The sequence below is a fragment of the Nicotiana tabacum genome, chromosome 3 (assembly GCF_000715075.1).
Source record: "Nicotiana tabacum cultivar K326 chromosome 3, ASM71507v2, whole genome shotgun sequence".
In the NCBI taxonomy this organism is placed as follows: Eukaryota; Viridiplantae; Streptophyta; class Magnoliopsida; order Solanales; family Solanaceae; genus Nicotiana; species Nicotiana tabacum.
Window position 1 is genome coordinate 184,872,253 of NC_134082.1, and position 24,789 is coordinate 184,897,041.

Below are 24,789 nucleotides of genomic sequence, written 5' to 3' on the forward strand. Positions count from 1 at the left end.
AAACTTTTAATTGGTAGCTAGGATATAAAAACAATAGTTTATTAGGACAATAGCTAGCTGAGTTGATATATATGGAGTTAATTGCAGTAGTTTATTTTTGAAGTTCATGCATGCCATCTGCTTTTGACAGCATAGGATTTTTTTTTAAAAAATAAACAAGAAAAGATTCGTGAGTGGAATTGAAAGGATTGCAGAAAATGCTGCTATGGAGAAGTATAACAGGTGAAGCCCATGAGACCCGAGAAGCAGTATTTGCATGCATGTTCAAGAAGCAGAATACACTTATACAAGAAATTTGGAAATAACAAAATTAATAATAAAAAGTTCAGCATATAGGGGGTGATTGAATAAACATGAGGAACGAGAGAAGACAGAATATGAAGCATTATCTTTTCCTCTGTTTTTTTCCCTTCAAATAATTTATTATGACATAAAGGTTATTGCACATGAAACCTGAAGTTCCTCTTGGATGGGGATGAAGATGATGACAACCAGACAAGTTTTCAATTATATGTCTCATTTCTTTTTAACTGTTCTTCAACCTTGGGAAGACATCTGGTCTAGATTATAAAATGTGTTTCCATGAAGACTTAACTGTCTTAATTATAGAAAAGAACGAAAAAGTGCAGTCACTAAATTCTGGTCGAATTGCTGCTACTACAAAAGTACAAATTCGCTGTATTCAGGAAGATTTCCTATAACTTTAACAACCAATACATGGATTTTTGTCCAAAAGAGAGAGATTAGATTTCAGCAGTAACTACCCACTTTATCCCTATTGATTGGCATATTCCTCTCAAGGCTTAACTGTGTCTTTTCCGTAGTTTTTAATTAAGGAAAACGATTAAAAAAATGAATAAACGAAAACAGCGGGAGCAAAGCGCTGAACGACAAAGTGAACTTCTGCTTCTGCGAAGAAAATTAAGCAAGCAGCCCGTGTCCAAGAAACCACAATCACAAGTTCAAACTTAAAATTGAGCGTTACTTCTTTGTTTTTGTAACCGAAAATAGTGAAGCATATGATTTCAGTTTCACTCGTCATTCATACCATATGGGGCTAAGAAACTTAACCAGAAAAAAAAAGGAATATCTAAGCTAGTTGAGACATGCCATAACCACAAAAGGAAAGCGAAACATTTGTACAGGACCACAACTATAGTCACAACCATAGTTAACTAAAGAGACGAGAGAGAGAGAGAGAGAGAGAGAGAGAGAGACGCATTTTAGTTTACAAAATTTGATTACTCGACAGCTACTCACAGCAAATGGATTGCCCCCATACAAACAACAAATGGGCTGTTATTATACATAACTACAACCCCTGAAATGCTCTGGTTTGGGAAGAGAATCTAATATATTCAACTCCCACTGGCAAAAAGACCTTTGCATACGTATGTGGGGATTCATTCTTAGTTCCAAAATTTGATGTCTTTGACTAAGGAGTATCCCCATTTTTCAGAAAACGGGGTTTAAATCACCTTGACTTCTTTCCAAAACATTTCATGGTATAACACATATAGTAAGCTCAGACCACATACCAATTACCCAACTTCAGGCTCTGCCTCACTAGTCACACTGATCTTTAAGATATAGTACATGACCATAGTGATGAATAGGCAATAAGCTGGCAGAGTCCAATGCGTTTGTATCCATGTGGTGAACCATTACCGTTCACGAAAAATGGGAGCACAATTGTTGGTGAACTACTCTCAATGCTCTATACAACTCGAACCCAAGTCCCACCACACATGGGACAGCCATATGCCCACCGGCTGATCCACCATACTTCCTTCTCATTTTGAGTGGCGGAAGGGTTGCCACCAGGTGAAGTAAAAGCTGAAGTCTGTCTCAAACATCTTATGCACTGCAAGAAACAGTCAACATCATAAACTGAGAAACTAAACTTAGACTACAATCAAATTATCTTGTTACGCTACTCATATCAATCAGGTCTCAACAAAATATATAGGAATAAGACCATGTTTTCTTACCATTTGCTACTAAATAGAAGAGAGTAAATAAATTGAAACTGATGCTAAGCGGGATTAGACTAAATCTGGATGAAAAACAGGGTTCGAATGAAGCTCGCTTTGCTTTGCTTTGCTTTCCCCAAGATATATCATTCATTGGGTAGATATTGCACAGATTTACTAACTAATGATTATAGCAGATTTCATCAGAAAACCCAAGGACTGATCAGCACGATAACGTATGATGTGGCCTACAGCCTAATTTCCATTATCTGATCAACAGTAAGTAGATTCTAAACCAACATACAAGTTGACCTCAGCAGCGTTAAGTACACTCACCTACGAAAATCTAAGACGTGACATGAGGATACTAGATTGTACACATGTGAGTGAGTCATATATGGTAGGTAAGAAACTGAATTATAACAATTATCAGTTGTTATGCAACACTCGAACATCGAAACCTTTTGATCTTAATAATTTAGCATTTCAAAATCACTTCTCGAAAAAACGATTCAGCATATAAAAAACATAATTAGAACTTTTATGCAACATAGGTAGCAAATAAAATGTCTAAGACAGAGAAATAATCCAAACACAACGCAAAATAAAAAGACAAAATTTCCCTAAACATTTTGGTGAAATTAATGTAAGTATCCGTATGAAATGGTAGTACAGGAAACTAAAATACCAAAACACCAAAACATTAAATCAACAAGACTTTTAGAAGAAGGAACTAAAGCCACATTGCAATGTTAGCGTTACCTTACAATGGATTCTTACAAGAAATTTATGTCAACTTTATCCAAGTAAATATGTCAATAATTTTAAATGCTAGCGTTGACTTTTGTTCTTCCCAAGTTAGGGACACTGGCCTAATTATCTCTCCAGTACACAATCCAACTTGGTTAATTATAACTTTATTTATGCCTTCATGCAAAGAGAAACAATAAAAAATGAACTATAACAGCAATAAATTGAAGCTAGGAATAAATAAAGATCCAAATGTTATAGACAAACCTTATACCAAACTCCTTCAAGCCCAGTCTTCCAAACAGCTGTCACAACATCTCGTCGAGACCCCATTATACCAAGATATGCACCCAGGCCCACTGAAGTATTCAACCCAAAAGCAGCGTCTCGTTCTGACATCCTACGTTTCCTTGGCCACAAACCATGAGCTCCATAAGATACATCACAGTTTTCTGATGAGCTGCACTCAGTCAAGTCCCTTGATGGGCTAAGCTTAGAATTATCGTCCACACCCCCAATATCTTCTGAATCAGACCAAGGTCCACCAAACATATTTCTCCTGTGCCATTCCTCAGCAGGTGGATGGAGCTCTAACTCACGCAATAGCAGCCCAGCAGCATCTGCACCTCTAGGGCGAGGCATATTCTGCAAGAAAAGGGAATGAGATGAGAAGAACTGTAAAAGTCTAAGAATTCTGGGGATTCCTACCCAAGCCTACATAAGTCGTTTTGTTTATGGTTGGTGTTTTTTTTCCCAATAGAGGAGGTTTGAAGTACTGCCGTGGCCCAATTGGAGTCGACAAATATAACCGGCTATCCCAGCCCATCCAACAAATATTTAAAAAACAAAATTTTCCTGTTATTTTCTTTCACGTGTTATTTTCTTGTATAAGACATAATTAAAATAGGATGACTGGAATAGAGAAGCTCTACAGAAGTGCTATGCTATAGAAAGATACCTAACAAAGTGAGAGACAAGTTCTACAGAATGATTCACTACAAATGTTACATAGGGGTGTATGTTGCCCAAGATATTTACAAAATGAATAGTATAACTCTGTAACTGGTGCGATAGATACAATGGACTTGTTTGAATCCCTAGCCTTGCAGGTCTGCCCAAGTCCAACTTATTATACTGTTCACAGTACCTTCTTGATACTCATTTGAGTAGTATTACCTAACCTTATCCCTAAAAAGAAGATGAATGCTATAAAAATCCGGACGTGAAAATGGATATATGGTTATACAAGATTAGACAAGAGTTAGAAATGATTAAAGAGGATTTGGTCAAATCAATGTAGACCTCTCTCTAGTTGCACTTGCCACTCGTGTTACTGATAAAAGGGAGAAAACTTTTCTTTAAAAAAACTTATATTTTTGCAGAATCCGTGGACTTAGTTAAGCAGAACACAACGGAAGCAAATATAATCTATAAAGACTAACAACTAGTTGGCATTAAACTAGTTATTCATACATGGTTGGGTTTAAGATTTAAAAAGAAATTGCTAATGCTTTAAAAGGCAAATTATTTAAATATTAAAATGAGATTTGGGATTGAATTGTAATTGATTGATATTTCCTCTCACATCTCGAAATCTAAGGTGCCGTTTTTTAACATTTACTATAATTAAAAAGTTAGCATGTCCCTTAGTCATTCATCCATAATAATTTTCTCATATCTGTCATCAACGTTTCTCCAGATACAGGACTAGTTTTTGTTTTTCCCACAACTCATTCATGCAGTTCTACCAGCCATCCTTTAGAAACACATGCATATTGTTAAAGTGTGTTAAAGTGTGTGACCATCTCATCTAAAAGCTTAAATAGACCACATTTTCTTTTGATTAAACTATGTCTTCAAGGAGGCCTGATTCTTTTTCATGGGCCAAGCACGTGAAAATTCTTTTGATAATGGGTGACGGTGAAACTCAAACTCACAACTTCCACCTGCTTTCGTACCATATTGAGTGTGTGACCACCTTATCTCAAACTTAAATAGTTAGAGAGAGCACACTTTTATTTCCTTATAATTCAACACATGTAAGTGATGTAACATATTATTGATGCTAAACATGTATATATATGCTTGCACTGTCAAAACTCAAAAGTAATATTCAACTATGGCATAGAGGATTGGAGCAGAACAATAATAGTATCTTTTGAAGGACTTCAAGTGGTATAGAAAGAGAATGGGACTAGAACCATAAGGAGGGATATTATTGCAACAATTTGCAATAAACTGATGAATGGGTATAAAATGTTAGGAAGGAAGCTCCAAATACATATCTAGCACCCAGAACAACAGGAATCATTACAGCTATAAATGTTGAGTTGTGTAAATAAAAAATTGCAAGACATATTCACTCCTACATGCATTGCACATGTACCTCAACAAATAGACCTAATGACGGTAGAATTACCTGCATGTGAGGTCCGAGGGAAGCTTCAACTACTTCTGGCAAAACAGTGTAGTTCCCATCAATGTAATGAAGGCGGACCTGAATGTTGCTGCTCCCAACCTGAGAAACCGGCAATGGATGCACCAAACCAGCAGTCCGACGACAAAGATCCATAAGAATAAGAAAGAGGACCCTCACCTGCATGACAGTTTCAATTTAATTAATATTTCATCCACATAGCGAATAAGTTCGCGACTTCAAACAGGGAAGAATCTTATTTGATAAGTTCAAAGAGAGAAAAAACTCAGATAGGCTTTCAATTTTGTGGGGAAGGTGTGTGTGTGTTGCCCCCCCCCCCCCCCAGGCGGGGGTGGTTGTAATCTGCTGAGAAAGAACCCCTTACCTCCTCATATGTGTATCCTTGACCAGCATTGCCAGAACCTATCCTAGACCGTTTAGATGGACCTTCTTCGGACCCCTTTGCTCCTGTCCCAACCTGACCACCTGGTGTTGGTTTTGCACCAGAGTTGGAATCTTCTGCTTTGCCTGGAATACTGGGTTGAGGCTTTTGCATTGAAGAATCCGCATTCCTTTGAGCAGCCCCCATAAAACGCGGTAATTGTGTTCCACGGAAGAAAAAACAGAAATGCAAAAGTTGACATAGCCGATGCAGAAAATGACAGTCCCCTATAAGCCTAACAGCTGGAGTTCCAGGGAAAGTGCCTGTGTTGATACTTATGGGCATAAAAGTAGAAGGACCAGTGATGGGGTTTGGGGCTGAACTAGGAACACTGTCGGCCGTACTACTAATTTTTGCAATAGCTCCTTGTACCCAAGCTTGCATCTGAGTGTTCCCAGTGGAACTTGCAGTACCACCCTGAGCACCTGAAAAGCATAGGTCCGTGGTTTAACTAAGAGAGAGGAAGTGAATTCTTGTATCCAGAAAGGTACATCCTTTAACAGCACATGATAGAGCAAATTACACTAACCCTGAGAAGTCGCAGGAGATGTAACACTTGGAGTTGGACTAGTCACCATACTCCTACTCCCACCTGTACCAGCAGTAACAGCATGACTAGCCAATGTACGGCAGAAACTTGCGTAGCGTCGTAAACGCGTGATGAAATGGGAGGCCAGATCAAGTATAGCATCTACATATGCCTGAATTAAATCATCCCAATATTTGAGAAACTCAAACACAATGAAGAAATAGAAGTATTTGGTCACAAATACAGAAAGATGACAATCACTAAGACATACCTGGATACTTGGCACCAGTGCTGGTTCAACGGCCATCGCCTCAGGATCAATGCCAAACAGTGTCTCACTGGAAGCTTGCCATGGCTCTGGAACCAATGCTGATGGGTTTGTTAAAGCTGATTCAATCCCCTTGCCAAGCATATCTAGCAACAATCTTGCTTGCATGTCAAGCACCATTGCCCGGACTTCTTGAGCATTTGTACCTTCTAGAAGCCTGCATTTTATCCTGTCTAGGCTCTGCATTATATGGACCAGATCTATCAGAACTCAGAGAAATCCAAGAATGGGTCCCTGATAGTGAACTTTGATGAAATAAACAAACAGGTTTAAAATTCAAGAACTACGTGTATGCAAGTGAGCACGGATTCACTGAAAGGAAAAGATGATCACATAATCTGACAAAAATGCACACACCACATGTATACACACTCACAATCTTCCACATGACAGACTACTAGATTAATATTAAGTTGAGAGAAATAGAAAACCAATTGCATTGCATATCGATTTTAAGGACTTCACTAGAACTACAATACTTCGTTGTGTCATCTTCAAAAGATACACATTAACAATGGCATCTAGAAATTGGGTGTAGAAAAGAAAGACTAGTTTTGTGGATTGTTGAGTTGCCCCACATCGGAGGGATTTGAGGTCCTTGGTCTCCTTATATGGCTTGGGCAATCCTCACCTCATAAGCTAGCTTTTGGGGTTGAGTTAGGCCCAAGGTCCATTCTTATCATGGTATCAGAACCAAGCCCATCCCAATTATTGTTACCGATGTTGGGCCCCCATTTATGTTGTCCACGCTCCAGAGGTCTGGGCGTGAGGGGGGGGGAGGGGTGTTGAGTTGTCCCACATCGGAGGGATTTGAGGTCCTTGGTCTCCTTATATGGCTTGGGCACTCCTCATCTCATAAGCTAGCTTTTGGGGTTGAGTTAGGCCCAAGGTCCATTCTTATCACGGATCATTTTAATACATACAATTCCATAACATTTGACTATTTCTATGCCCTTCCTCAAGAGCTGTACTAAGTTTGATGCAACATGCAATTCCTTCTATTCAAATTCATTAAGATGTTCATTTTACATTTATGGATCAAAAGCACAGAAAGAATTAGTAATTTCTCACAAGACATCTTCAGGCAGTGTCAGCCTTCTGCTAAAGGAACCATTTCCTCTCTTACTTCACATTCTCATTTCTCCATTGTTTTGACTCCTCACAATAACCTCTCTTCTCAATTGATACAATCATTATCTTAATCTCACTTCAGATTTCTGGATTTTTGTAAAGTTTCACTGTTCAGATACTGTCACATGGTGTATAAGTTTGGGGGAAAGGGTTCAGGAAGACCCCCCCCCCCCCTCTTTCTCCTTGGCACCTACATCTTTAATGATAAGTAAGACCTCTGCAGATTGATTTAATTACTTTGTATCAAGGTTTTCATTATATAAAACTGTGTCCAAGATTTTTGTCATGACAGGATTCCACAAGGAGAAACGTATAAGTAATTTGACCATGCTATTCATTTAACAAGCAAAAAACACGTCTTTTGCATATCCAAACATGATATAATATATTGTATTTTCTGATTGCATTCAAGAAAGCGCTGTAAATCATATGTTAAAATAAGCAAATAACATCAAACAGAGGTTTGCACGTTCTCATGATATAAAAAAATTATTTTTTGATAAGGATATAAAAAAATTATATACTTAATCAATACAACAACTATGCTTCAACCCCAAACAAGCTGCGGACTTGCAGTAGGCTATGTGAATCCTCACTTCTTCATTTAAGCTCAACTCATATCATCATACTAAATAAATAAAAGTGAAATAAGTTACACACACACACACGCGCGCACCGCACATATATAATAGAATTAATAATAATAATAATAATAATATTAAAAGTTTCCTACAAGCCTAAAACCTGTTTCCAACCGGAAGATACCACATATATGGATCTTTTTCTTCCATTGTGCCCTATCTTTAGCTAAGTGTAATACACTGCTCCAAAATCTTCTCTAAAGCCTAATTCACACCCCCAACGCCACTCCTTCCCAAAAAGATATGAATTCTCCATCCTGAGTAAGCGGAAGTCAGAATGATATCATGCAAGAGCAAAGCTCATACAGAGAGGCAAAGCATATAAAAGTATAAAGCAGAACGTGAAATCCAGTGTTCGATGTCTGCACTAAATTGCTCTATATTACCAGGCTCCGTCAAATTTGATACACCAGGATGATAATGTCCTCATTATGAAAATGATAGGCTTAAAGATAGATTTAAATAAAAGAAACATACCGGTCCATACTGCTGTCTATGCTGAGTTGAAGGAAGGGAATGGAAATCTGCATCCAGTACAGCAATGACACTGTTCAAAGCAACTGCAACAAAAGAACACATCATTAGTGATTGCCTGATCCTTCACGCACGCGCCTGATCCTTCCAGAATCATGTAGTCAAAATTACTCAAACAGAAAAAGGGCAAAGATCAACTGATATTTATTATCAAATCCTCAATTCAGAAAAAAGCAAGGCCAGGTGAAAGCTCAAACTCTAACTAAGGCCTGCAGCAGAACAGGTCAGACATTATATCAGGCTGAAGCAGAATCTCTTCAAACACCAATAAGAATTACTAAAGCTACTCATTTTAATAGACTTTGTGAAGATGGAGGACTTTCGGAAGACAAAACAAAAGGCACAACTGAGGATGTCATGGAAGAGGAATAGCCATCTTCAATTATTTCAGAGTCAAAGCAGAAGAAACAGAGGAAAACAGAGCATGTAAGGACCTATGGTACTCTTCAAACTACACAAGAATTTCAACAAACTAAAGATGCTATGTTTTTTCCATTTTGCAGTTCCATGAAACACAAGAAAGGATCTTCCAGCAGAATGACCATGGATTAGACAAAAGATTACTGCTATCAGCTATGCTAGGAACATGAATGCAACTTTAAAGTGAAGATATGGCATTTCAGTTCTTTAGAATACCATCTATTGCAAAAGGGTGGGGATTATGTTACTTGAACCCGGATATTAGTACAGAGAGACCTCAATAATTAAAACAGGAATGGAATTTTTAATTTCAAAGCTCTTCATGGCTTCTTATGATTTCATATTAACGCATCAAATAGAGAACAATCATAAATCCTATCATAGAGCTCCGCTGAAACCTGGTTAGATATCAGAGGTCTGAAATTCTATTTTAGCTCTTGATCACGATATCAAGTTTGAAGTACTTTCCAAATCCATTCAGCAGTTCAGTTCTAAATCTGCCAACAGATTAAGCTCTTACCAATACCATCCTCCGCAGCGCTTTGTGTGCATCCCACGGCATCCCACCAATCAACTCCAACCAAAAGACTCCACCAAAATCTTCCAATAGAAAGAAAAATATGTCATTTCTGGGAAGACGGTTTAATATCATAAACCAAATACTATCTAACTTTTTTTATAAGGTACCAATACTATTCTAACTAGATGTAATAACAGTCGGATTGAAATGTCTTAATTGAGCATATTAAAATGATTCAAAAATTTAAGTATAGTGCACAAAAGCACATGTACCTCTCAGCAATTGCACGTTCCCAATTCGCGGAGTTAGCTTTCCCCTGATTACTTGGAACAGCAGGAGGAAGAACTCGAATAATCTTCAAAATTGTACAATCTCTGCTGGTATCATGCCAAACAGAAGCTGAGCAGCAACTTGTCGAAGAGAAGGCAGGAGCAGAAATGGCAGATCCAACATCAATATGGTAGTTATCAACAGGGGTGAAGCTTGGACCTGAGAATACATGGACGCCACCTCGTAGAAAAGCGACAGCTATCTCACCACCATGAGCAGAATACACAATACGGGCAAGAGTTCTAACATCACTTGGAAGATCAAAGGGATCAAAACTGACCCTCTTTCCCATCTCCATACCAGAGTCAGCCATGTTTCTTCCATCAGAAACTGGTCCTGCTCCCACTGCTAGGGGTCTATTAAAATCATTTCCTGCTGGGATACATTTAATTACTTTACTCACCCATACTGTCTGTTTTGGCGCCTGGCCACCAAAGCTGGATGTAGGATTTCCAAATATTTGGTGGAGGACAACATCCTCCACAGATGATTCCCAACGTTGAACCCTCCATCCTGTGATTGAAGGACCTTCATCGGGATCATAAGGCGACATGTACTGACCTAAAGAAACAAAAAGAGTAAAGATTAGCTAACAAATATAAAGTTGGAAAAAGTTAGTGCCAGAAAGAAAACCAGAGAAGGGGGGAAACCATCATCACTAGAAAAAATTGAAGGGCAAAGAGGGGCATCAGGTCCATATCCGTACCCTCAACAATCACAACAGCTACAACAGAACCACCACGGGTCGGATCAAAAGCAACTGCAGTAACACCAGAACCCCATGTCGTGGTAGCTGTGGATTGAGCTGCTGCTTCAGGACTAACATATGCAGAAAAGTTGGAAACTGGTGAACAATGAAGTGCGACCATGTCATTGTAATGTTGCTCCGTTAGTTTTTTGCCTTGCTTAGCCTCTTGTAATAAACACTCCTGCCAGCTAAACAAATATGCAGCCAAAGGGGCAAATCCATCCCAAGAAGGTGGATTAAGGGACGGTGGAACGCCATTGCTCACACTTGTCTTTGGAATTGCTTGAAATCCATTACCAGGGCCAGGTGTCACCTCCCAGACAACAACAGTTGATGGATTGACAATGGGAACTCCAGCAACATGCATTGCTCCAGAGTCTGTTATGATAGCATCAGCAGCCATGATGCCACTAGGACCCGCTCCCAATAGCCCTTTGCTTGTGCAAAACCATTTTGATGGTGTACCATTCTGATTAGGTGGCCATTGAGACCAATGGAGCTGAACAGACCCTGATGAGAAGACAGAGCATACACACAGAAAATTTGGCCATCCAGCTGCAATCAAAATTAAAGTAAAATTAATTAAGGAAAAATTTCCATTAAAATTGATACTTTAAATATGAAGAACGCCAAGGGCACATGATGGCAGAAGTAGCAGGATCAGCAGCAGAACAGCAGTGTAGTGCTTATGGGATTGACTGAGGTCCAAGGTCAATTATTTTAATATGGTATTAGAGTCAGACTCATCTCTATTCTTGGTTTACCCACCGTTGGGCCCCCATGTTATGTTGTTCACATTCCAAATATCCTGTCTTGGGCGTGCAAGAGGGTATTAGAGTCCCATATTGGTTGAGAATATGAGTTGTCTCCTCGTATGGTCTTGGACAATTCTCGCCTCATGAGCAAGTATTTGGGATTGAATTAGCCCCAAAGGTCAAGTCTTAACAACCTTAAACGTTGGGGTACGCCATCTGGAGTCAAGCGTCCCCTAACACTAGTAAGGCAGTTTCATTGCGCCTTGGGTTCATTTGAGGTTGCTCAAACCTCGAAGCTAAGCGAAATATAACCATACTTCTCCTCACTTAGGTAGAGCTTCTGTCTAGGCACCAAGATGCTAAGGATGTGCCCCACACCTATGGACTACTAAAACGAGAACAATAACTATTTCACTTAATTTTATTTTATTTTTTGATTTGCACCGGGTGTCCGAGTCTCTACGAGCCCCGACTAATCCCGGGGGTGCACAGGCCCTCGGCAAGGAGTTTCCCGCAAGTGCACCACGGTTAATTCAGGTTTTACCCAGTCCGATGGCCCTCAGAAATTGTTTGCACCCAGTTACCCATCGTTGGGCCCCCATGTTATGTTGTTCACGTTCCAAATATCCTGTCTTGGGCGTGCAAGAGGGTATTAGAGTCCCATACTGATTGGGAATATGAGTTGTCTCCTCATATGGTCTTGGACAATTCTCGCCTCATGAGCAAGTATTTGGGATTGAATTAGCCCCAAAGGTCCAGTCTTAACAACCTTAAACGTTGGGTATAATTTTATCAATTCCTTTATCCACATAATTGCTGTTTGTGAATATAGTTATTATTTTTGAATTACATATATTTTTTTCTTTTACTTTTCTTCAGTTGCGCACTTTTTCATAAAGCTTGCGCTTTACTCGAGCTATATGCATTACTTGCGCTTTGTGCTTAAAGCCCACAGCAGATATCAATGCTTTTTTTTGTTTTTTGCCTATGACAACATTGCTTGTAACACGAACCATAAATGTTTTTGAATCACTTTACATATATCCCTACTAACTACTCATTTGATGGAACATATACAAAAAGAGATGGAGAAACAAGGAACCTACCTGGAGATTGTGGTTGCTGTGAAAGGAATTTCTCCTCAAACGTTGACTTAGCGGAACCACCAGTTCTTGTTGAAAGCCACCTATACTAATGTTAGGTAAAACAAAAACAAGATATGAGCCAATCGAATTATGCAAATTCTTAAATCCAAATTTCGAGATATCATAACAATTGCATACCGGAGAAACTCCTGATAACCACTTTGTAACAACTGCAATATCTTGACGCCATTCATACTCTCGCTGCCAACAACTGGCATCTCGTACCAGATTAGCTGGACCCTGAGTAACCAAGCATACATGTTAGGTAAGAATACTTTTTTGAAGCAACAATACAGAAATAATCAGGAACGTGTAGCATACGGGCAAAACCAAGACTCAATCAGGTATTGGCTACCAGGTGTGACATGGAAAAAGTGAGAAACCTTACACCAAGAACTTGCAAGTCACCGAAAATACATGCAGACAGAAAGTGAAGAGGGCGACAGAATGCACTATAATCCAGAAACCAGCTTACTTGAGAAGTCTGAGTCCAGATGGTTATTCTCCCATGAAAGTTAGCTATGAGCAGCGCACGCGGACAAGAAGTAGGAGACCATTCAATGAATTGGACAGAATCACGAGGGGAATCTGTAGAACATAAAAAGTTGTAAAATATGAAATATCAAAAACATACCACCAGCCATAAAGGAAAGGTAACCAATTCTGCACAAAAGTTAAAGGTGTGCATCTCTTTAGACAAAATTCAGTTCACTACAACAATAGCACGATGTGCCTGAATTTTTAGGGCCCATTTAGTTATGTGGAAAAAAACGCCTACCCATTTGAAATTAAAACAGCCCGAGTGCTCTCGAAAAGTCACTCGGTTGTTTCAAACAGTCAAACGTGGGCTTCAAGGGTGTTTCTTAACTACATGCAACCATTTTCTAATCCAACACAATCTTGTAAAAATCAATTAACTGCGTTTCCAATGAATAGTTCTTTATAATATGCCCACAAGGTCGAAGCTTGATTCAGGCTTTGCGTGGAAACTAGAAGGATCATTTTTGTCGAAATGCAATTGTACCAGATATTTATGATCATTAAGATAATTCAAATGTTCGGTTCAATTGGAAACTCCCAGATATTTTAGTATGAACAGTGATTAGCAATCTGGCACACTAGTCAGTAGATTTATGTCGGAAAAAAAATTGAAAAAAAAACAATCTCAAAAAAAAATGAAAAGAGCCATCAGAATTCTTCAATACTCTGAAGGTACAATATATATGTTTACTCAGAAAGTTGAAAACTTAATTAGATGCCCCTACATGAAGAGCTGTTTATCCATCACAGCTTTGCATTGCACCATCTGTTATATATTCTTCTATTCACCATTTCTAAAATATCTCTGATTTTCCTTCTATTTGCAAGAAAATAAAAAAAGGAAAAGAAAATCCCATTCATAAAAGACTGCTGACTCTAAAGCAGCGGGCCTCATTTTTGAGGTTCTAAACGCGTTCGTAAAAGGAAGACAAATCCTTGGCCATTACAAAGGTGAGTACAAATTGCAGCTATTCAATGCACATAAACAGAAAAATGAACGAGTAACAAAGTTGGCCAAAAAAATCCTCCAATTTAAGGCACTCAAGCTTCAAAACATGCAATTACCCCAGTAATCAATACCGGAAAGTTATTTTACAATACCTGCTATAACATTGAACACAGTGCACTCAGTTGGTCGTTCTGGGATGACTATATGTACAGGGATCCAGAAAGGTGGATTTGCATTTGAACTACAAAAAGTTAGAGACTAATAAGAATAAAACAATACATGCAAAGAAATAAAGTGATATCTCAAGTATTTGACCACATTGAATTTGTTGAAAATTAGCACAGCCTTCGCATCTTTTAGTGGAAACACTGAAAAAGTTCTTGATAGCCAAGCACAATAAATTACAGTGTGCTGAAATAATTTGAACAAATTATACCACTTACTATGATGGAAATCAAACCTCTAACCTTGGAATCCTTGCACATGTTTCAGAAGCACAAGCTATTGCATTTAGCTTGCCGCACCAAGCAACAGCACTGAGAAAACAATCAAACAAACAAGTCAGAAACAAAAGACAATAAATCTACCCATTTGAAATGAAAGCTTAAGCAATTACCAGAGGAACAAAGAGACTGACTGACTGACAAGCAGGGGGGAGGGGGAGACTATCTGACTGTTGGAGAATGGAAATAACATGAAAGGCATGATCTTGATAGCAAATTGAAGGATATACACATTCTTGATAGTGAATTGAAGGGCATACACATAACTTTAGATGTATGATAAATCATGAAAACCCAAGCATCAGTAGTTACAACAACAACAACCCAGTGGAATCTCACAAGTGGGGTTTGGGGAGGGTAGTGTGTATGCGGACCTTACCCCTACTTCTGGAGTAGGGAGGCTGTTTCCGATAGACCCTCGGCTAAAGAAGATGAAAAGAGACAACGGTGCAGTAATATCAGAGTAAGCAAGAAAGAAAGAGAGATAACGTCAGCAACGTAATACCAGAAAATAGAGAGAAAACAATAACAATAAGCAGTAATAATGGTACAGTACTATAGACACAAAAGAGTAATATGGATACAACAAGAGCCACTAGCACCCTAAGACACTACACTATCGGACTAGTCTCCTACGATCTAACCTGCAGTCCTAAAGAAGTAATATGGACACAATCGAAGCCACTAGCAGCCTAAGACAAACATACGCTAGCCTCCTACTTCCTAATCTACAACCTTAATACTTGCCCTCCACAACTTCCTATCAAGGGTCATGTCCTCGGCAATCTGAAATCGCACCAGGTCCTGCCTGATCACCTCTCCCTAATATTTCTTTGGTCGCCCTCTACCTTTTCTCACACCCGTCAAGGCCAGCCGTTCACACCTCCTAACTGGGGCATCCATGCTTCTCCTCCGCACGTGTTCGAACCATCTAAGCTTAGCTTCCCGCATCTTGTCTTCTATGGGAGCCACGCCCACCTTCCCCCGGATATCTTCATTCCTAATCTTATCCAGCCTAGTGTGCCCGCACATCCATCTCAACATCCTCATTTCTGCAACTTTCATCTTCTGGATATGAGAATTCTTGACTAGCCAACACTCAGCACCATACATCATGGTCGGTCTAACAACCACTCTATAGAACTTACCTTTCAGTTTCAGGGGCACCTTCCTGTCATACAAGACACTATATGCTAGCCTCCATTTCATCCAACCCACCCCTATACGGTGTGTAACATCCTCATCAATCTCCCCATCCTCCTGGATAACCAACCCCAGGTACTTGAAACTCTCTTTCTTGGTAACGACTTGAGATTCAAGCCTCACGTCCATGTCTGCTTCTCCCGAAATGCTGCTGAACTTGCACTCTACGTATTTTGTCTTAGTCCGACTCAACTTGAAACCTTTAGACTCAAGAGTCTGTCTCCAAATCTCTGACCTCTCGTAAACACCGCCTTGCATCTCATCGATCAGAACAATATCATCGGCGAATAACGTACACCATGGCACCTCCCCTTGTATATGGTGTGTCAGTGCGTCCATCGCCAGGGCAAATAAGAATGGGCTGAGCGTCGAGCCTTAGTGTAAACCCATAACAACCGGAAAATGCTTAAAGTCGCCCCCCCTGTCCTAACCCGAGTCTTAGCTCCATCATACGTGTCCTTAATCACCCTAATATAAGCAACCGGAACACCTTTCACCAACAGGCATCTCCAAAGAACTTTCCTAGGGACCTTGTCATATGCTTTTTCTAGGTCAATAAACACCATGTACAAATCCTTCTTCCTATCCCTGTATAGTTCAACCAACCTTCTTATAAGATGGATAGCTTTCGTAGTAGAACGTCCAGGCATGAATCCAAACTGTTTATCGGATATCGACACCGACCTCCTCACCCTCACTTCCACTACCCTCTCCTAAACCTTTATGGTATGACTTAGTAACTTGATACCCCTATAGTTGTTACAATTCTGGATATCGCCTTTGTTCTTGTACAACGGTATCATCATACTCCACCTCCATTCTTCTAGCATCTTTTTCGTCCTGAAAATAATATTAAACAGTCCAGTTAGCCACTCCAATCTCGCTCTACCCACCGACTTCTAGAATTCTATCGGAATCTCGTTGGGCCCAGTTGCTCTGTCGCTGCGCATCTTATGCATAGCCCCACGACCTCATCGACCTTAATGCGCCTACAGTAGCTAAAATCTCGATGACTCTCAAAGTGTTCCAATTCCCCTAGCACAATATATGTGTCCCCTTCGTCATTCAGCAATTTATGAAAGTAAGTTTGTCATCTCCGCTTGATCTGAGCATCTTCTACCAACACTCTGCCTTCCTCGTCCTTGATACACCTCACTTGGTCTAGATCACGAGCTGTCCCCTCTCTCGCCTTGGCCAGCCGAAATAACTTCTTGTCCCCGCCTTTGTCCCCCAGTTCTTTGTACGGGCGACCTAACACTGCAGTCTTGGCCTCCGTAACTGCTAACTTCGCCACCTTCCTAGATGTCTTATATCTTTCTCTGCCCATCCTCCTTTCCTCTTCGTCTATACTCTCCACTAACCTCCGGTATGCCGCTTTCTTTTCTTTCACCTTTCCCTGGACCTCGACGCTCCACCACTAGTCGCCCTTGTAACCGCCCGAGTAACCCTTCGAGACCCCTAACACCTCTCTCGCAACCTTCCTTATATAGTTCGCCGTCATTTTCCACATATCGCTCGCGTCCCCGCTACTCCTCCAAGCATCAGTAGTTGAATAGCAAAATAGACGTCATCATTTACATGTTGATACAAGATGGATTTTCAGGCTCACCTCCATCATAGCAGCATTGAAAGGAAAGAACATTCTTATAACAACAAGTATAAATGTATAATAATGTGTACAGGCACCATCTGCTATGTCAAAAATTGAATAACTAGCATGGAGACAAAGCTCCAACACCCGATGATTTGAACATGGCATAGCCTAATATTGGTCCAACATAGTTATGGCATATGTGATTTATCCAGTGAAATAAGACACATGCCCACTTTATTGCTTAATGCCTAACATTCTAGAGAGAAATAGGGCTAGTGATATTAAACATACCAGGCATATCCGACTGCAGGGACTCCCGTGAGACAATAGCCAAGCTTTTTCCTCTTATATTAAGAATAGCGCTTATGGGGATTTTATCTGGCACAAAAAAGGTATTTGTGGGACAAAACAAACTTAGATGCTACATTACAAGTTGATCTTGAGCATGCTTACAGTTACATTAATATGTCACCCTTGATATCATATGGCATCAAGGGTGGGATTAATATGTCTCCTGGAAACACTCTTAACCCCTCGGGGTAGGGGTAAGGTCTGCGTACATATTACCCTCCCAGACCTCACTTGTGGGATTATACTGGGCCGTTATTGTTGTTGTTGTGGATATCATATGGCATTTGGGAGAAGACGGATCTGATGGACTAGATGATGTATTTTCAAAATTAAATTCTCTATTCTCATCCTATCAAGTCTATTCATTTCTTGTGTGTTCTTCATCCAAGCCCCATAATACTTCTAAAGTTGTGTTTTTAAAGATGAAAATGTAAAAGAAAAAATTATCTATGGAGCTATAAACAAAAAGGCGAGAAGCAAAGTGTATGCTCTTTCGAAGTCAAACTTTGATTAATTTATTGAAGATACAGATATTAGACTTCAAAACTTGTAACATCAGATTGAATTGAACTTATTTATTTCAGCATTGATCGTACAATAGTGAGAATTTTCTTTTTATCAAGACGATAGTGACAATATTAGCACAACTTGTAGTATTAAAAATAATTAAAATGCAGTTTCAACAAGGTCATGGAAAGATAAATTCCAATTGCAAAATTTAAAATTCAATAGAAGCAACAGCTTTTTCACCACTCACTTCTTCAATCGTCCAGGAATCTTGTCTTTCACTTTCATGTTCTTTTACAATAACCTCTAAGATAAGCCATAATCACCCTTCCTATTCTTGGTTTTTCCATAACAAACTAAGGCACTGATACAAAAAGGAATCCCTATTCTCCGAGTCAAGACCAGTCTACACCATCACAACAACTAGGAAACATGGTCACAATAGTCGGAAATTTCAAAAAAAAAAAAGATCTATTGGCAGCCAATACACTCAGTTCATACAGGAGATAAAAAAAAAATTGATGAAATTGATAGGTAGCTACACAACTCAGATATGTTGGAAGGTCGTCTTCACAAAAATTATGTTCTAAGCACTTCTCAAAAAAAAAATCCTTCTAAGAAAATGTATTTTCTGGACATTACAATATGGATATGCAGAGAGATGTTAAACCAGGAACCTTCACCACTTTATGCAATGTAGCGAGATAAAGAGAGCAGCTTAAGCCTTACTCTCTCTAGTTCCTCCATTGAATAGTTAAAATAACTACTTCTCTGTCAGGAATAAATAAGAAAAAGAAAAGAGGTGCACCCAAGGGGAAGATTGGGCGTCATTTGTAGAGAATCATGTTCTGATAGAAATTCTCTACTTTTTGGTATACTTCTTGTATACGAGAGTTTTCTCCCTTTTGATTAATACAATGTACCTTATCAAAAAAAAAAGAGGTGCACCCAAGGGTGTCACCTAGAGGTCAATCAAGTGGATTGAGAAAACTGAGGTCTCAAAGTTCCAGTCCCAACGGAGACAAAAACATCTTCCCATTTGTCCAAGCCTTGGTGTATAGAGTTACCTGATACTTGTGCTGGTGGGAGGTAGCAGGTACCCCGTGGAATTAGTTGAGGTGCGCGCAAGCTGGTCCGACTACCACAATTATAATGGGGGGAGGGGGGGTTTACTTTCATCTCTTCTATATCAAGAACTCTCGTCTCTTGTTAAAAATACTTAATCTATCGTCTTACTACCCCACTGAAAAAGAAAAGATGAATACCCCATTGAGCACACAAGATGCTATAGAAGAGACCAGAGGAAATATAAAAAATTTCCACACTAGTATGTTTCAAATACTGAAACTAGGATAATTTCAAATACCAGGATAATTCTCTCTCTATCCAGAAATCACAGATGTTTTGATGAAATATCAACTGGTAACCACTCACTTGAGGCTAAATGTCTTTTACTTTTACTTGTATTTTAGTTGGCAAAATCTTTCTTGTAACTTGCCCTATAGATATTTTTTTGAGAGAGGCTAATGACTTTATTCATCGGTTTTCAATCAGCACCCAAAATAGGGTTGGTATCTAATACTTAAAAGAAGAAAACGCCTGCAATTCTTACAAGGAGTCATAAAAGTCAAGCAATGATTCTGCATCATCTACCAGCTGTTAAAATTAGAGGAAACTTGCCCTATAAGTATTCTGGACTTTATCAGCTCCCTAGCAGTTTAGGCATATGTACTGGAGCTGTTTCTTCTTTTTGAAGTCCTTATCTTTGAAACTTGCATCTCCTTGATGCCAGTCAATGAAACTATTTACTTAATCAGAAAAAATCTCTGTATCCAGAAAATGAACAGAGAGAATCAAAGAGCTCTAGGAACAATGAACACTGAAACTAAAAGAATACATCAAAGTTCCCTCTATTGTTCTTAAGACCATATTGAAAATGTAATTCTGTTTTTTTTCTCATTTCTTCCACATTCTAGTGAAGAATTTTATTCAAATAAAGCAGATTTTTGTCTAATTTTGTTATGCATAGGTGAATTACTGCATTTATGAATAAAATATACTGTGCAATTCCTTATGATATATATGGAAGTTAAACTTTTAGCTAGATGATTATGAGGAGCCAAATGTCCTAGTAGTATGGTCTAGGTAGGAGACAAATGGTCGGACTAACAAGTCAACACTTTGATTAGCCCCCTTGCTATCATTGAAGCAGTGTTCGATTCTCTGCAACTTTAGAACTCAATTGAGTGACTTTCACCACTTCAAAAGTTAAACTGGGACGTCCCAGCATGTTTTCAATATTCAGCATAACTAACCCCTTTTAACCAAGTAATCCTCAATAAATGACTAATGATAATTTTTTCTGCTTTTTCCTTCTCAAAAAAAAAAAATCTGCTTTTCTCAAATTTGGTCATTTCCTTGCTTCTTTAGCTTCATTACAAATGTTCAAGCTAAATTTGATCAAAGAGAACTACTCTAATCAAGATAAAGTTATCATTATTCTCTTCTAATTAACTTCTCCAGTATGAGCTTCACATCTTATGTAAACTCACATTGCTGGTATAAGACTAGTCAATTTAAGATGATCTATTGTTAAAGACGTGATTAACTCCATAGGAGACAATATGAGCAAAAGACAGGAATCCCTAAATCCGGCAGAAAAGAAGTAAATACAAGTGTGTTCTCGCTAAGCTTTTAGATTAGATGGTCACACATTTCAACATCTATCACAACATAGAAGATTCATGTAGCCCAGAACTGAGACCTAGTTATTGTTGTTGTTTTATTCTCAGCAAAATTACAGAAATATATGAAGAAGCTATGATAACATAAGAAAAATTCAGCAATAAAAAAGAATCACCTGAAATTGCGGCAAAGTTCAGGAACACTCATTTTATGAAGCAAATTGGACCTAGGTTGTTTAAGCCTAATGCAAAAAACGGTAGCAGGATTCACAGAATCCTCATCCATGGGATCGTCGTTGTCGACGGAAGAAACCTCCTTCTCAGTCGTCACGATTGCAGCCCCCGGGTGATCGTCTTCACCAGTATCAGGTTTGTCCTGAACCTTAATAGAAGCTTCGAGAGAGTTCGTAGTAGTAATAGCAGAAGAAGACTCCTCTTCAGAGTCTTTAACAGCAACAGGTGGAGGAGCTGGTGGTTGTTGATTATTCATTTGAATAAACCAAAAAGGTACAAAACCCTAATTAATTTATACTTATTTTTGTTGGAATTGTATACGTATATAGTGAGAGAAACAAGTTAGAGAGAGAAGTGGGTGGCCTAAAGTCTTAACAATTGAAGGCGACAGGAATCACTATAGTGTGTGAATGTGTGTGTGTGTGAGAGAGAGATATTTGAGTGCGTGGGGTTAGGGTTTGCGTTGGATCGGAGGAATTGGGGGGAATGTGAAGTCACTCACAACAAGTGACGAGATTCCAGATGGTGGAATTTTTTTAGCTTTTCTTTTAAGCTGGTGTCAGTTTTTTTTTATTACTACTGAGGCCAAACTCGCCCAATCCCTGCTTGCTTTCTGTTGTTTCTAAAATGTTTGGTTCTGTTGGCTGAGTGGGCCGTTGGTGCTGCTCTTGTGATTGGACAGGTTTCATATAATAGTGGTAACAATATGTTGCTTTGTCTCTAACTTGCACATAATTCATCCCAAATCTTTCTTTCTCCTATACATCTTCAGATTTTTATCAGATTAATTTTGTGACATAACTAAAAACAATTCTTAAATTATTTCATAAGCTACATTATTAAGTGTATCGGGAAATAAACTTTTTTTCCTTGATCTCATATTAACAAATATTTTTCTGTTATAAAATATAATTATGGTGGGTGTCCATAATCATCAAATGGGTAATACTCACAACTCTTCTCCATTATCTCCATAACTCTAATACTTATGGAGTTATGGTTATAACTCTCATACCTTCCCCTGATCTTCCACCATGATCTCAAATGCTTAATAGCATATTTATATAATTCTTTTGGTATACCTCTATGTAGTACTATAAATAGAGGATGAGAAGTCATTTTGTAATACACTTGAATACATTGAAGAAATAAGAATCTCTCCTCTCTTTCTCTCTACATTCTTGTCTATTTGTTTGTTTCATATTATTACTTTGAGCTAAGTTTCTAAACACGTTATCAGCACGAATTGCTATATTCTTCTTATATTTTCTATAAGAGATGAAAGCCTTCCATGGGAGCTACAACCTTGAATCAATTTGGTTGAGCCTGTGAAAATCTGGGCATTTCGTTGCCATATCAATGTTGTGTTTGCTTCTGTTATACAGGGAGTATCATTTTTCAGTTGCCGTGAATTCTGCAATTAACTTGTGTTAATATTTAAGACTTGGTTTAATTTGTGTTACTTAACAATTTACTTTCATTTGTGCAGATGTATACATATGGAGTACTTGCTTTAGAGTGACAAATAAGAGCATATTACGATGCCTTGACATCATCTCCCATATGTATTGTTCCGACAGTTTGCAAGCCAAGATTATGGAACTGTTAACTATTGAGAAGGTTTCTAATTAATCTTAAAAAATAATAAGAATTTAAATATATATTGTGATCAAAATAAATTTTGTATAACTAAGATAGTTGTATTCCCTTTATAGTTGATCATGTGGTTGTTCGTGAAAAAGATCAATGTGAACTTTAATTAAAGTTCGGGCAAAAATAACTTATTATTATAAAGTGGTATATTATGAAAGGCTCAAGGGTGAGTTCACTTATACTTATTATGCCATTGTATAAGGGTAAGACATCGGGTTTGAGTCATGGTGCTCCATGACGATAAGAGTTAGATTTGAGTCCCAACTCATTATGGCCTAACATGCCTTTTATAAGGATAAAGCATTGGGTTTGAGTCCCAATGCACCATATTGATGATATAATGATAACTAAAGAAAAATAATATATATTTTTCATGAAAAGGCATGAAGCACGTCCCACTTGATTTGCTCTATTTTTGAAGGGAATGTGGTAGCGGTGCATAATAAGTCTAAATAAGATAAATGATTGACCGATGAACATGGTCGTGCCAAAGATAAAAATAATAATAGCCATCATTATGGTATTTGTAAAAAGGAGAACAATAAAAGTTCTCAAAATAATCCTTCAAAAGTGAAAGAAATATGTATCAATGTGGTATGTTAATACGAGACACGCTCACATTATTATAGTCCATTATTTGAAAATGTGACTTGTGATAAGCATTGTAACTGCAGACTCATTCCTGAAAGTGAATGTGAAAATATATGCTTCATGTGATAAAGATTATGCATAATAACGTGCTTATGTATGATTGGATAAATACCACAACTCACCTCCAAGTGATGTTTAAGAGAAATAAAGATAATGAATTTTACAATATGGTTACATGACTATGTCATTGGTCGCGTATATGTGGTACGCCAAAAATATTTTGTCGTGCTTTATAAAAAGTTATTAAGGACAAAAGTAAAGCAAGAAATGATTTTGCTTATGATGATTTAGACCATGATAATTATTATGATATGATTTTCTCCGTAAAGGAGATATTCACCATATGGATGGTATGGCAAAAGATCTTGTAGTACAAAATCAGTTAAGAGCTCCGGAAAAGCTAATTTGTTACTATCTGGATGAATGAAATTATTCATGACATTGGTATTATAGTAAGTCTCAAAAGAAACTTTTTGAGTTTCAAATATTAGCCAAAGTGGTTGGCATTTGAGACTATAAATGAAAGGAAGATTGAATATCTTCATATTACTACAATCATACCGGGTAAATATGAAAGGTTACCCGATTTTTCTTCTATTTATAGTACACATGTATAAGTATGATGATGGAATCACATGTCACAAGTAAACTAGAGGCTTACCGAAATAAAGATTAGTTGGCATGACCGGATGGCCATCGCGGTTTAATTATGATGCGAAAATTACTTGAGAATTCACATTAGCATATATTGAAGAAATAGAGATTCTTCAAAAATTCTCTTGTGCTGCTTATTCTCATGATATACCAGTTAAGGTTGGGATTGAATCCCTTGATTTTTGGAACGAATAAAATGTGATATATTTATGGGCTCAGTCACCTGTCGTATAGATCGTTTACTATTATATGATTTTAATAGATGCAGTTATTGTATGGTCACATGTGCATTGGTTATCAACTTGCAATTTGGCTTTTGCAAGGTTGCTTGCTCAAATTATGAGAGCACAATTCCAGGATATAAATTGTGATGATAATGTTGGTTTAAATCCAAGTCGGTTTAATAGAAATTGTATGCCTCCAATTGTAGCTAAACCATTGGTTATGAGAATAAAACTCCAAATAGAAATTTGGTATGAAGTGTATTATTTAATATACAATAGCACTTGTACACATCTAGCCAACAAGTTATGATAAATTCTCTCCATCACAATTGGTTCAGGGCCAGGAACCAAATATTTTCATCTAGAAATATGGATGTGCT

The 24,789-nt window shown here is 38.2% G+C and overlaps 1 protein-coding gene across 3 annotated transcripts; it reads right to left on the reverse strand.

The window, feature by feature from the left end:
* Window positions 1-1,085: 1,085 nt before the first annotated feature.
* On the reverse strand, window positions 1,086-21,833 carry LOC107761365 (mediator of RNA polymerase II transcription subunit 16). 3 transcript variants are annotated; one of them, XM_075250291.1, is made up of 16 exons: window positions 21,170-21,833; window positions 14,619-14,687; window positions 14,304-14,392; window positions 13,138-13,250; window positions 12,801-12,902; window positions 12,624-12,708; window positions 10,721-11,317; window positions 9,957-10,575; window positions 9,685-9,764; window positions 8,688-8,770; window positions 6,382-6,618; window positions 6,111-6,282; window positions 5,525-6,006; window positions 5,143-5,319; window positions 2,991-3,368; window positions 1,086-1,864 (listed from the first exon to the last, which is right to left on the reverse strand). In XM_075250291.1, the coding sequence occupies exons 1-16, from the start codon at window positions 21,481-21,483 to the stop codon at window positions 1,718-1,720; spliced, it is 3,744 nt and encodes a 1,247-aa protein (XP_075106392.1). In that variant the 5' UTR covers window positions 21,484-21,833; the 3' UTR covers window positions 1,086-1,717. The 3 variants fall into 3 exon arrangements, with proteins under 3 accessions (XP_075106392.1, XP_075106393.1, XP_075106394.1); XM_075250292.1 differs by having other exon boundaries at window positions 12,624-12,703; window positions 21,170-21,635; XM_075250293.1 differs by having other exon boundaries at window positions 12,624-12,703; window positions 14,595-14,687; window positions 21,170-21,550.
* Between the last annotated feature and the right edge of the window lie 2,956 nt (window positions 21,834-24,789).